At 47.4% G+C, this 12,459-nt stretch overlaps 1 protein-coding gene across 1 annotated transcript in view; it reads left to right on the top strand.

Annotated features, from left to right (window-relative positions):
* Positions 1-12,459, top strand: part of LANCL2 (LanC like glutathione S-transferase 2) — a 188,527-nt gene that overhangs the window by 136,812 nt on the left and 39,256 nt on the right. Inside the window, exon 5 of the mRNA XM_063922451.1 lies at positions 6,126-6,272. Within this exon, the coding sequence (XP_063778521.1) occupies positions 6,126-6,272 (147 nt within the window). The remainder of the gene's footprint in view (positions 1-6,125; positions 6,273-12,459) is intronic.

Raw genomic sequence — 12,459 nt, forward strand, 5'->3', positions numbered from 1 at the left:
CATGAGGAAAACGCTGGCTCCCTGGTCTCTCCCCTGCTGAACTCACAGGCTGGAAAAAAGAGGAGGGGGGCACATTAGCGACGCAGTGAGTGGGAATTGGCATATTATATATAAAAAAGCGCTATCTGGACATATTTTTTCCAGTGTTTTTAAGCGCTGGTGTGTGCTGGCATACTCTTTCTCTGTCTCTCCTTAGGACCTGGTTGGGGTTTTGTCCCCTTATAGGTTAATCCCTGTGTGTGTGGGGTGTCGGTATGTGTGTGTCGACATGTCTTGAGGCGGAAGGCTTCTCCAAGGAGGAGGTGGAGCAAATGAGTGGTGTGTCCCCGTCGGTTGTGCCGACTCCAGATTGGATGGACATGTGGCATATGTTGAATGCAAGTGTGGCATCTTTACATAAAAGGCTTGATAAGGCTGATTTAGGGGGGACATCAGGGGGTCAGTCCTCAGATTGGACCGACTCACAGGGCCCGTCGTGGTCTCAAAAGCGTCCCTTAACACAAGACACTACTACCGACACGGATTCTGATTCCAGTGTCGACTATGACGAAGTAAAATTGCACCCTAGGGTGACTAAAACCATTCAGTGTATGATTGTGGCAATAAGGGATGTGTTGCATATTGTGGATGAACCCTCGGTCCCCGACACAAGGGTACACATGTTTAAGGAAAAGAAACAGATTATTAACTTTCCCACATCTCATGAATTAAATGAATTCTTTGGAAAAGCTTGGGAGACTCCGGATAAGAGACCGCAAATCCCCAAAAGAATTTATATGGCATACTCTTTCCCAAAGCAGGACAGGGAGATTTGGGAATCACCCCCCACTGTGGACAAGGCCCTGACACGCTTGTCCAAGAAAGTGGCGCTACCGTCTCCTGACACAGCAGCCCTTAAGGACCCTGCAGATCGCAGGCAAGAAACTACCTTAAAGTGTATTTATTCTCATACGGGTGCTGTGCAAAGACCGACAATTGCGTCGTCATGGGTGTGTAGCGCAATTGCAGCTTGGACAGATGAGCTGACAGATCAATTTGATAATATGGATAAGGATACTATATTCCTAACTCTAGCCCATATTAAAGACGCAGTCTTATTTATGAGGGATGCTCAAAGGGACATTGGATTGCTAGCTTCTAGGGCCAATGCCATGTCTGTCTCAGCGAGAAGATCCTTATGGACTCGCCAGTGGACGGGTGATGCGGATTCCAAGAAACATATGGAAGTACTACCCTATAAGGGTGATGTATTGTTTGGGGATGGGCTGACGGACCAGGTTTCCACAGCTACAGCAGGTAATTCAAATTTTTTACCATATATTCCCCAACAGCAAAAGAAAGTAACACCCTATCAGATGCAGTCCTTTTGGTCGCACAAGTCCAAAAGAGGTCGGGGATCCTCTTTCCTCGCCAGGTGCCCAGGAACAAAAGTCCTCCCCGGCTGCTCCAAAACCCACAGCATGACGCTGGGGCTCCCCTGAGGGAGTCCGCACCGGTGGGGGCACGTCTTCGACTTTTCAGTCAGGCCTGGATCAGTTCGGACCTGAATCCCTGGGTGTTGGAAATAGTTTCCCAGGGTTACAAATTGGAATTCGAGGAGGTGCCCCCGCACCGATTTTTCAAATCGGCCCTACCAGCTTCCACATCGGAAAGGGATGTAGTGTTAGCTGCAATTCAAACGCTGTGTATACAGCAAGTGATAATCAAGGTTCCCCTGCACCAGCAGGGAAGAGTTTACTACTCAACCCTATTTGTGGTCCCGAAACCGGATGGTTCGGTCAGACCTATTTTGAATCTGAAATCCCTAAACCTGTAGATAACAAGATTCAAATTCAAAATGGAATCTCTCAGAGCGATAATAGCCAACATGGAGGAGGGGGAGTTTATGGTGTCTCTGGACATAAAGGATGCGTACCTTCATGTCCCCATATATGCCGCCCATCAGGAATACCTGAGATTCGCTATACAGGATTGTCATTACCAATTTCAGACGTTGCCATTTGGACTCTCCACGGCCCCGAGGATTTTCACCAAGATAATGGTGGAAATGATGGTGGTCCTGCGCAAGCATGGAGTCACAATTATCCCATACTTGGACGATCTCCTGATAAAAGCGAGATCAAGGGAGAAATTGCTGAACAGTGTGGCGCTCTCGTTGAGAGTGCTCCAGCAACACGGTTGGATTCTAAATCTACCGAAGTCACAGTTGATTCCGACAACTCGACTACAGTTCCTAGGTATGATACTGGATACGGAACAAATGAAGGTCGTCCTCCCAATAGAGAAAGCCCAAGACATACAGAACATGGTCATAGACCTGCTAAAACCGAAAAGGGTGTCAGTTCACGAATGCACTCGAGTTCTGGGGAAAATGGTGGCGGCCTACGAGGCCATTCCCTTTGGAAGGTTCCATGCAAGGACTTTTCAATGGGACCTTCTGGACAAGTGGTCTGGGTCCCATCTGCACTTACATCGGAAAATAACTCTGTCCCCAGGTACCAGAGTGTCCCTCCTGTGGTGGTTGCAAAGTGCTCACCTCCTGGAGGGTCGCAGGTTCGGAATTCAGGATTGGATCCTGGTTACCACGGACGCAAGCCTCCGAGGATGGGGAGCGGTCACACAGGGAAAAAATTTTCAGGGTCTTTGGTCAGACCAAGAGTCCTGTCTACACATCAATGTGTTGTAACTCAGGGCCATTTACAACGGCCTTCGACAAGCGGAGAGTTTTCTTCGAAACCTACCGGTTCTGATTCAATCAGACAATGTCACAGCAGTGGCTCATGTGAACTGCCAAGGCGGGACAAAAAGCAGAGTCGCGATGGCGGAAGCCACAAGGATCCTTCGCTGGGCGGAAAATCATGTAAGTGCTCTGTCAGCTGTCTTCATTCCGGGAGTGGACAACTGGGAAGCAGACTTCCTCAGCAGACACGATCTCCATCCACGAGAGTGGGGACTTCATCAAGAAGTCTTTGCAGACGTAACACGTCTTTGGGGAACTCCTCAAATAGACATGATGGCGTCACGCCTCAACAAAAAACTTCAGAGGTACTGCTCCAGGTCTCGGGACCCTCAGGCAATAGCAGTGGACACTCTGGTAACACCGTGGGTGTTCAAATCGGTCTACGTGTTTCCTCCTCTTCCTCTCATCACAAAAGTGTTGAGGATCATAAGACGAAGAAGAGTACGAACGATACTCGTTGTCCCAGACTGGCCTCGAAGGGCCTGGTACTCGGATCTACAAGAGATGCTCACAGGAGATCCCTGTCCTCTGAGGGAAGACCTGTTGCAGCAGGGGCCCTGTGTATTTCAAGACTTACCGCGGTTACGTTTGACGGCATGGCGGTTGAACGCCGAATCCTAGCGAAAAAAGGGGATTCCGGAAGAGGTCATCCCTACTTTAATAAAGGCTAAGAAGGAGGTGACGATAAAACATTATCACCGTATCTGGCGAAAGTATGTGTCTTGGTGTGAGACCAAGAATGCACCTACGGAAGATTTTCATCTGGGTCGTCTTCTCCACTTCCTACAGACAGGAGTGGATATGGGCCTGAAATTAGGCTCTGTTAAGGTACAGATTTCGGCCCTCTCGATTTTCTTTCAGAAGGAATTGGCTTCTCTTCCAGAAGTCCAGACGTTTGTAAAGGGAGTGCTGCACATCCAGCCCCCTTTTGTGCCTCCAGTGGCACCATGGGACCTGAACGTGGTGTTGCAGTTCCTAAAATCACACTGGTTTGAACCGCTTAACAAGGTTGAGTTGAAATTTCTTACCTGGAAGGTGGTCATGTTGTTGGCCTTAGCATCAGCAAGGCGAGTGTCAGAATTGGCGGCTTTGTCACACAAGAGCCCCTACTTGATTTTTCATGTGGATCGAGCTGAATTGAGGACACGTCCGCAATTTTTGCCTAAAGTGGTTTCTTCGTTCCATATGAATCAACCTATTGTGGTGCCTGTGGCTACAAGTGACCTGGAGGATTCCAGATCCCTGGACGTAGTCAGGGCCTTAAAAATTTATGTAGCCAGGACGGCTAGAATTAGGAAAACAGAGGCTCTGTTTGTCCTGTATGCGGCCAATAAGATTGGCGCTCCTGCTTCGAAACAGACTATTGCTCGCTGGATCTGTAATACGATTCAGCAGGCTCACACTACGGCTGGATTGCCGGTACCAAATTCGGTTAAGGCCCATTCCACTAGGAAGGTGGTCTCTTCTTGGGCGGCTGCCCGAGGCGTCTCGGCATTACAACTTTGCAGAGCGGCGACTTGGTCGGGGTCAAACACTTTTGCTAAATTCTACAAGTTTGATACCCTGGCTGATGAGGACCTAGCGTTTGCTCAGTCGGTGCTGCAGAGTCATACGCACTCTCCCGCCCAATTGGATGCTTTGGTATAAACCCCATGGTCCTTACGAGTCCCCAGCATCCTCTAGGACGTAAGAGAAAATAAGATTTTAAACCTACCGGTAAATCTATTTCTCCTAGTCCGTAGAGGATGCTGGGCGCCCGTCCCAGTGCGGAAACTCTGCAAGACTTGTATATAGTTGTTGCTTACATAAGGGTTATGTTACAGTTGACATCGGTCTTGGACCGTTACTGTCGTTTGTTCATACTGTTAACTGGTTATGTATGTTCCAGGTTACATGGTATGATTGGTGTGGGCTGGTATGAATCTTGCCCTTGGATTGCTAAATCCTGCCTTGTATTGTCCATCTCCTCTGGGCACAGTTCTCTAACTGAGGTCTGGAGGAGGGGCATAGAGGGAGGAGCCAGTGCACACCCATAGTCAAAGTTCTTTTTAGGTGCCCTATCTCCTGCGGAGCCCGTCTACACCCCATGGTCCTTACGGAGTCCCCAGCATCCTCTACGGACTAGGAGAAATAGATTTACCGATAGGTTTAAAATCTTATTATTTTTTTTGCTCAGTGCGATGACTGGTCTGGGTGTAGCTTCAGTGTTGGCAGTGAAGCCAGGGAGGGGATTTATGTCTGTGTGCTAGTAGTGAATGTGGGGGTAGCTGAGTGCTGGTGGGGTGTTGGTAGTGAATGTGGGTTAGGGGGAGTGTGTGTCTAAGTGCTACTGGGATTTGGGTGTTGGTAGTGAATGCGATCTTTGGTCACCAACAACTATTTTGCCTCTGGGCTGCCGCTCTGAAGTTAAGCCCCTGCTGCTGTATGATAGTGAAACTAATATTGTTGACATAGCAGAATTTTATTGTTAAAAACTAGGGTTATATCCATATTGAATGGTGAACACTAAGGGGTCTATTCATTGGCTGTTGGATCCGACAGTTCACTATTCAGTGCTGGCCGGAAACGGACAGCTTTCCGACAATGCAGATTCGACTTGTTAACGAGTCAAATCTGCATCCGCCTCAAACTGTCAAAAACAGCTGAGTAACTTGCCGATCCACGTGTTTTTCGACAAGTGACGGTTTTTCGGATTGTCATAAAAACGGCACTGTCATTTAATAGGTCAAATTCAAATTCGACCTATTTCTGTCGAAAAGTGCCTTTTTCCCCGACTGTCGGAAAAACCGGCACAAATTGAATAGAGCCCTAAGTTGATCTCTGTATTGTACATTGGTCTCTTGGATGATCTACGTATTGTATGGCAGTCACCGGTTGTATGGCAGTCACCGGGATTGTATGGTGGTCATAAATTGGTCACACACCCCCATTGGCGAATTTCATTATTGTGGTTAAGGTGGGGTGCCATAGTATGTGCTTGCTCCAGACTCCATTGCTCCATGCTACACCTGACTGGAGTACTCTCCACATAGATAAGACCTAGTTAGGAAATTACCTCAGTGCTGTGAGGCAGTAATGCTAACCACAATGTCACCGTGCTGCTAGTTTTCTGCAAATGTATTGCTGATATTCTACATGGGTCTGTGGTAATAAAATAGATTTTATAAATATACAACACTACTAGCATGATAGGAAATATTCTTAAAATGGATACTGCATGCGGTTCATGATTTTACACACACACACACACACACACACACTCTTTCTCTCTCTCTCTCTCTATCCTGACAGATTTCTTGTTTATTAAAAACTAGTAGAAAATAGAATTAACAAAAATGTTTTTTGCTGAGCTCTACGTGATTACATATTTGGTATGTGTCTGCAGCTTGTAGATGCTATCATAGAGTCTGGGAAAAATTTGTCCAGAGAGGAGCATAAGACAGAACGTTGCCCCCTGCTGTATCAGTGGCATAAGAAGCATTATGTCGGAGCAGCCCACGGATTGGCTGGCATTTACTACACACTGATGCAGGTAAACCATAGGGCTTGAGATAAATGTTATGTTTTGTTTGTGTATGTATGCCTATGAGCATATATAAATATTTTAGATGTGTGTCCACTTTATTAGATATATCTGCTGTTCAATCATGCATATAACTAATTGTCCAATAATGTTGCAACAATTCAATGCTTAAAAGCATGCAGACATGATTGTGGGGTTCCGTTGTTCAGACCAAACACAAGAATTGGGAAGAAAAGTGTTTTAAATAATTCTGACTATGGACTGATTGTTGGGGAAGCGGGAGGTGGTTAGGGAACATTAGCAACTGTTTATCTCCTGTGATGTTGACACGTCATAGGGGTATATGCAATTGCGGTCGAATTCCCGAAATTGTCGAATTTCGGGTCATTTTCGACCAAAAAAAAAATTCGCCTATGCAATTCAGTGCTTTCCGACCAAAAAACAGACTTTCAAAATTCGACTTTTTGAAATTCGAATTTTTGCAAATTCGACTTTTCTGCAATGATATAAGTGCTGCAATTCGACCAAAGCATATTCAGTTCAAGTTTGGAAATTCGACAGCAGTGCTTTTAGACAACAAATTCGTCATTTTCAATCCGCCACACTTTGGAGGGTGAAAACAAATAAAAAAATTTTAAACATGTTTTTTTTGGTGTTTTTTTTTTTGGGGAATAGCAGATCTATTTATATTAGAAGGGATTAGGTACTTTTTTTTTTTTTTTTTTTTGGAGGCACAAATATTATTTATATATTTTTTAAAATATTATTATTATTTTTTTTTATTGCTGGAATGGTAAAATCCTAAAAAAAAATGGCGTGGGGTCCCCCTTCCAAAGCATAACCAGCCTCGGGCTCTTCGAGCTGGTCCTGGTTCTAAAAATGCGGGGGGAAAATTGACAGAGGATCCCCCGTATTTTTAAAACCAGCACCGGGCTCTGCGCCTGGTGCCAAAAATACAGGGGACAAAAAGCGTAGGGGTCCCCCGTATTTTTAACACCAGCATCGGGCTCCACTAGCTGGACAGATAATGCCACAACCGGGGGTCACTTTTATGCCGTGCCCTGCGGCCGTGGCATTAAATATCCAACTAGTCACCCCTGGCCGGGGTACCCTGGGGGAGTGGGGACCCCTTCAATCAAGGGGTCCCCCCCAGCCACCCAAGGGCCAGGGGTGAAGCCCGAGGCTGTCCCCCCCCCCCCATCCAATGGGCTGCGGATGGGGGGGCTGATAGCCTTTTGTGATCATGAAAAGAATATTGTTTTTTCCAGCAGTACTACAAGTCCCAGCAAGCCTCCCCCGCAAGCTGGTACTTGGAGAACCACAAGTACCAGCATGCGGGAGAAAAACGGGCCCGCTGGTACCTGTAGTACTACTGGAAAAAAAATACCCAAATAAAAACAGGACACACACACCGTGAAAGTAAAACTTTATTTCATACGTCGACACACACATACTTACCTATGTTCACACGCCGACATCGGTCCTCTTCTCCATGTAGAATCCAGGGGTACCTGAAAATAAAAGATCAATATACTCACCTCAACCAGGCTCCAGAGATAAATCCACGAACTTGGAGAAAAAAACAAACTGAACACCCGCTCCATGCCGGACTGAAAGGGGTCCCATGCTGACACATGAGACCCCTATCCCCGAATGCAGAGAGACCTGTCAGTGACAGCTGTCACAGAAAGGTCTCTAAAGCCAATCAGGAAGCGCAACTTCGTTGCGCTCATCTGATTGGCTCTGCGCGTCTGAGCAGACAGCGCATCGCACAGCCCAGTCCATTATATTCAATGGTGGGAACTTAGCGGCTAGCGGTGAGGTCACCCGCCGGTCAGCGGCTGACCGCGGGTTAACCCCACCGCTACCCGCAAAGTTCCCACCATTGAAAGTAATGGAGCGGCTTTGCGATGCGCTGTCTGACAGCTCTGACAGTGCACAGCCAATCAGGTGAGCGCCACGGAAGTAGCGCTTCCTGATTGGCTGAAGGGACTTCAGTGACAGGAGTCACGTGATGTCCCGGGATTCGGGAGAAAGGGGTCTGATGTGAAAGCATGGGACCCCTTTCTAGTCCGGTATGGATCGGTGTTCGTTTTTTTGTTTTGCCAAGTACGTGGATTATCTCTGGACGTGGATGTACCTCTGGACGCTGGAAGGTGAGTATAATTTTTTCACAGGTACCTCGGATCGTCGGAGACCGTGGCAGTCGGCGTGTCAACATAGGTAAGTATGTGTGTGTCGGTAGTGTGTAATAAAGTTTTACTATCAAGGTGTCTGTGTACTGTTTTTATTTGGGTATTTTTTTCCCAGTAGTACTACAGGTACCAGCGGGCCCGTTTTTCTCCCGCATGCTGGTACTTGTGGTTCTCCAAGTACCAGCTTGCGGGGGAGGCTTGCTGGGACTTGTAGTACTGCTGGAAAAAACAATATCTTTTTATTATCACAAAAGGCTATCGGCCCCCCCGTCCGCAGCCCATTGGATGGGGGGGGACAGCCTCGGGCTTCACCCCTGGCCCTTGGGTGGCTGGGGGGGGGGGGCCCTTGATTGAAGGGGTCCCCACTCCCCCAGGGTACCCCGGCCAGGGGTGACTAGTTGGGTAGTTAATGCCACGGCCGCAGGGCACGGCATAAAAGTGACCCCCGGCTGTGGCATTATCTGTCCAGCTAGTGGAGCCCGATGCTGGTGTTAAAAATACGGGGGACCCCTACTCTTTTTGTCCCCCGTATTTTTGGCACCAGCACCAGGCGCAGAGCCCGGTGCTGGTTTTAAAAATACGGGGGATCCCTGCCCAATTTTTCCCCGCATTTTTAGAACCAGGACCAGCTCGAAGAGCCCGAGGCTGGTTATGCTTTGGAGGGGGGACCCCACGCCATTTTTTTTTTCGGGTTTTCCCGTTTTTTCCCGTTTTTTTAAATCGCGGCAAAATCCGCCAAATCGGCCGATTTTTGCCCGCGATTCTGGCGAATCCGTTTTTCATTGAATATGGTGAATTCCGGCAGCCACCTTCCGGAATTCACCTGGCGAATTTAGTCGAATTAAAAAACGGCGAAAAATTGCCACAATTCGCCGTGAATTGCATATACCCCATATATATAATTGCCACAATTCGCCGTGAATTGCATATACCCCATAGGGGTATATGCAATTCACGGCGAATTGCGGCAATTTTTCGCCGTTTTTTAATTCGACTAAATTCGCCAGGTGAATTCCGGAAGGTGGCTGCCGGAATTCACCATATTCAATGAAAAACGGATTCGCCAGAATCGCGGGCGAAAATCGGCCGATTTGGCGGATTTTGGCGCGATTTAAAAAAAACGGGAAAAAACGGGAAAACCCAGAAAAAAAAATGGCGTGGGGTCCCCCCTCCAAAGCATAACCAGCCTCGGGCTCTTCGAGCTGGTCCTGGTTCTAAAAATGCAGGGGGAAAATTGGGCAGGGATCCCCCGTATTTTTAAAACCAGCACCGGGCTCTGCGCCTGGTGCTGGTGCCAAAAATACGGGGGACAAAAAGAGCCCGAGGCTGTCCCCCCCCATCCAATGGGCTGCGGATGGGGGGGCTGATAGCCTTTTGTGATAATAAAAAGATATTGTTTTTTCCAGCAGTACTACAAGTCCCAGCAAGCCTCCCCCGCAAGCTGGTACTTGGAGAACCACAAGTACCAGCATGCGGGAGAAAAACGGGCCCGCTGGTACCTGTAGTACTACTGGGAAAAAAATACCCAAATAAAAACAGTACACAGACACCTTGATAGTAAAACTTTATTACACACTACCGACACACACATACTTACCTATGTTGACACGCCGACTGCCACGGTCTCCGACGATCCGAGGTACCTGTGAAAAAATTATACTCACCTTCCAGCGTCCAGAGGTACATCCACGTCCAGAGATAATCCACGTACTTGGCAAAACAAAAAAACGAACACCGATCCATACCGGACTAGAAAGGGGTCCCATGCTTTCACATCAGACCCCTTTCTCCCGAATCCCGGGACATCACGTGACTCCTGTCACTGAAGTCCCTTCAGCCAATCAGGAAGCGCTACTTCCGTGGCGCTCACCTGATTGGCTGTGCACTGTCTGAGCTGTCAGACAGCGCATCGCAAAGCCGCTCCATTACTTTCAATGGTGGGAACTTTGCGGGTAGCGGTGGGGTTAACCCGCGGTCAGCCGCTGACCGGCGGGTGACCTCACCGCTAGCCGCTAAGTTCCCACCATTGAATATAATGGACTGGGCTGTGCGATGCGCTGTCTGCTCAGACGCGCAGAGCCAATCAGATGAGCGCAACGAAGTTGCGCTTCCTGATTGGCTTTAGAGACCTTTCTGTGACAGCTGTCACTGACAGGTCTCTCTGCATTCGGGGATAGGGGTCTCATGTGTCAGCATGGGACCCCTTTCAGTCCGGCATGGAGCGGGTGTTCAGTTTGTTTTTTTCTCCAAGTTCGTGGATTTATCTCTGGAGCCTGGTTGAGGTGAGTATATTGATCTTTTATTTTCAGGTACCCCTGGATTCTACATGGAGAAGAGGACCGATGTCGGCGTGTGAACATAGGTAAGTATGTGTGTGTCGACGTATGAAATAAAGTTTTACTTTCACGGTGTGTGTGTCCTGTTTTTATTTGGGTATTTTTTTTCCAGTAGTACTACAGGTACCAGCGGGCCCGTTTTTCTCCCGCATGCTGGTACTTGTGGTTCTCCAAGTACCAGCTTGCGGGGGAGGCTTGCTGGGACTTGTAGTACTGCTGGAAAAAACAATATTCTTTTCATGATCACAAAAGGCTATCAGCCCCCCCATCCGCAGCCCATTGGATGGGGGGGACAGCCTCGGGTTTCACCCCTGGCCCTTGGGTGGCTGGGGGGGGGGACCCCTTGATTGAAGGGGTCCCCACTCCCCCAGGGTACCCCGGCCAGGGGTGACTAGTTGGATATTTAATGCCACGGCCGCAGGGCACGGCATAAAAGTGACCCCCGGCTGTGGCATTATCTGTCCAGCTAGTGGAGCCCGATGCTGGTGTTAAAAATACGGGGGACCCCTACGCTTTTTGTCCCCCGTATTTTTGGCACCAGCACCAGGCGCAGAGCCCGGTGCTGGTTTTAAAAATACGGGGGATCCCCTGTCAATTTTTTCCCCGCATTTTTAGAACCAGGACCAGCTCGAAGAGCCCGAGGCTGGTTATGCTTTGGAGGGGGGACCCCACGCCATTTTTTTTTAGGATTTTACCATTCCAGCAATAAAAAAATAAATAAAAAAAAATATTTTAAAAAATATATAAATAATATTTGTGCCTCAAAAAAAAAAAAAAAAGTACCTAATCCCTTCTAATATAAATAGATCTGCTATTCCCCCCAAAAAAAACACCAAAAAAAACATGTTTAAATTTTTTTTATTTGTTTTCACCCTCCAAAGTGTGGCGGATTGAAAATGACGAATTTGCTGTCTAAAAGCACTGCTGTCGAATTTCCAAACTTGAATTGAATATGCTTTGGTCGAATTGCAGCACTTATATCATTGCAGAAAAGTCGAATTTGCAAAAATTCGAATTTCAAAAAGTCGAATTTTGAAAGTCCGTTTTTTGGTCGGAAAGCACTGAATTGCATAGGCGAATTTTTTTTTTGGTCGAAAATGACCCGAAATTCGACAATTTCGGGAATTCGACCGCAATTGCATATACCCCATAGTCTCTAGCGTTTTACAGAGAATGGTTCCCAAAAACACACAGTGAGCAGCACTTCTGTAGCGGAAAAGCATTGTTAATGAGGTGACAGGAGCTAAAATAACCGTGGGTTACACCAGTGGTATGCAGAACAGCGTCTATGAAGACATAGTACTTCAAACCATGAAGAGGATTGGCTACAGCAGCAGAAAACTGCCTCTCCGCTAACAGAAAACTGAGGCTACAGTGAGCACAGACTTCCCCTGAAATGAAATAGCTTAAGAGTAGGAAATTGTTGTTTGACCTGATGAAGCTCTGTTTTTCTGCAACATGCAGATAGGGTCAGAATTTTCAGTCTGCTGCTGGTGGTGGTGTAATGATTTGTGGAATGTTTTCTGCACACATTAGGCACCTTAATAACACATGAGCATTGTTGCATTGCTACCTGAAGTCTACCTGAATGTTATCACTGACCATGTGTATCCCAACTTAGAGCACATCATTGCAAGCTAGTTCCATGTATATGACAATTAGGTC

The sequence above is a fragment of the Pseudophryne corroboree genome, chromosome 5, assembly GCF_028390025.1.
Source record: "Pseudophryne corroboree isolate aPseCor3 chromosome 5, aPseCor3.hap2, whole genome shotgun sequence".
NCBI lineage: Eukaryota > Metazoa > Chordata > Amphibia > Anura > Myobatrachidae > Pseudophryne > Pseudophryne corroboree.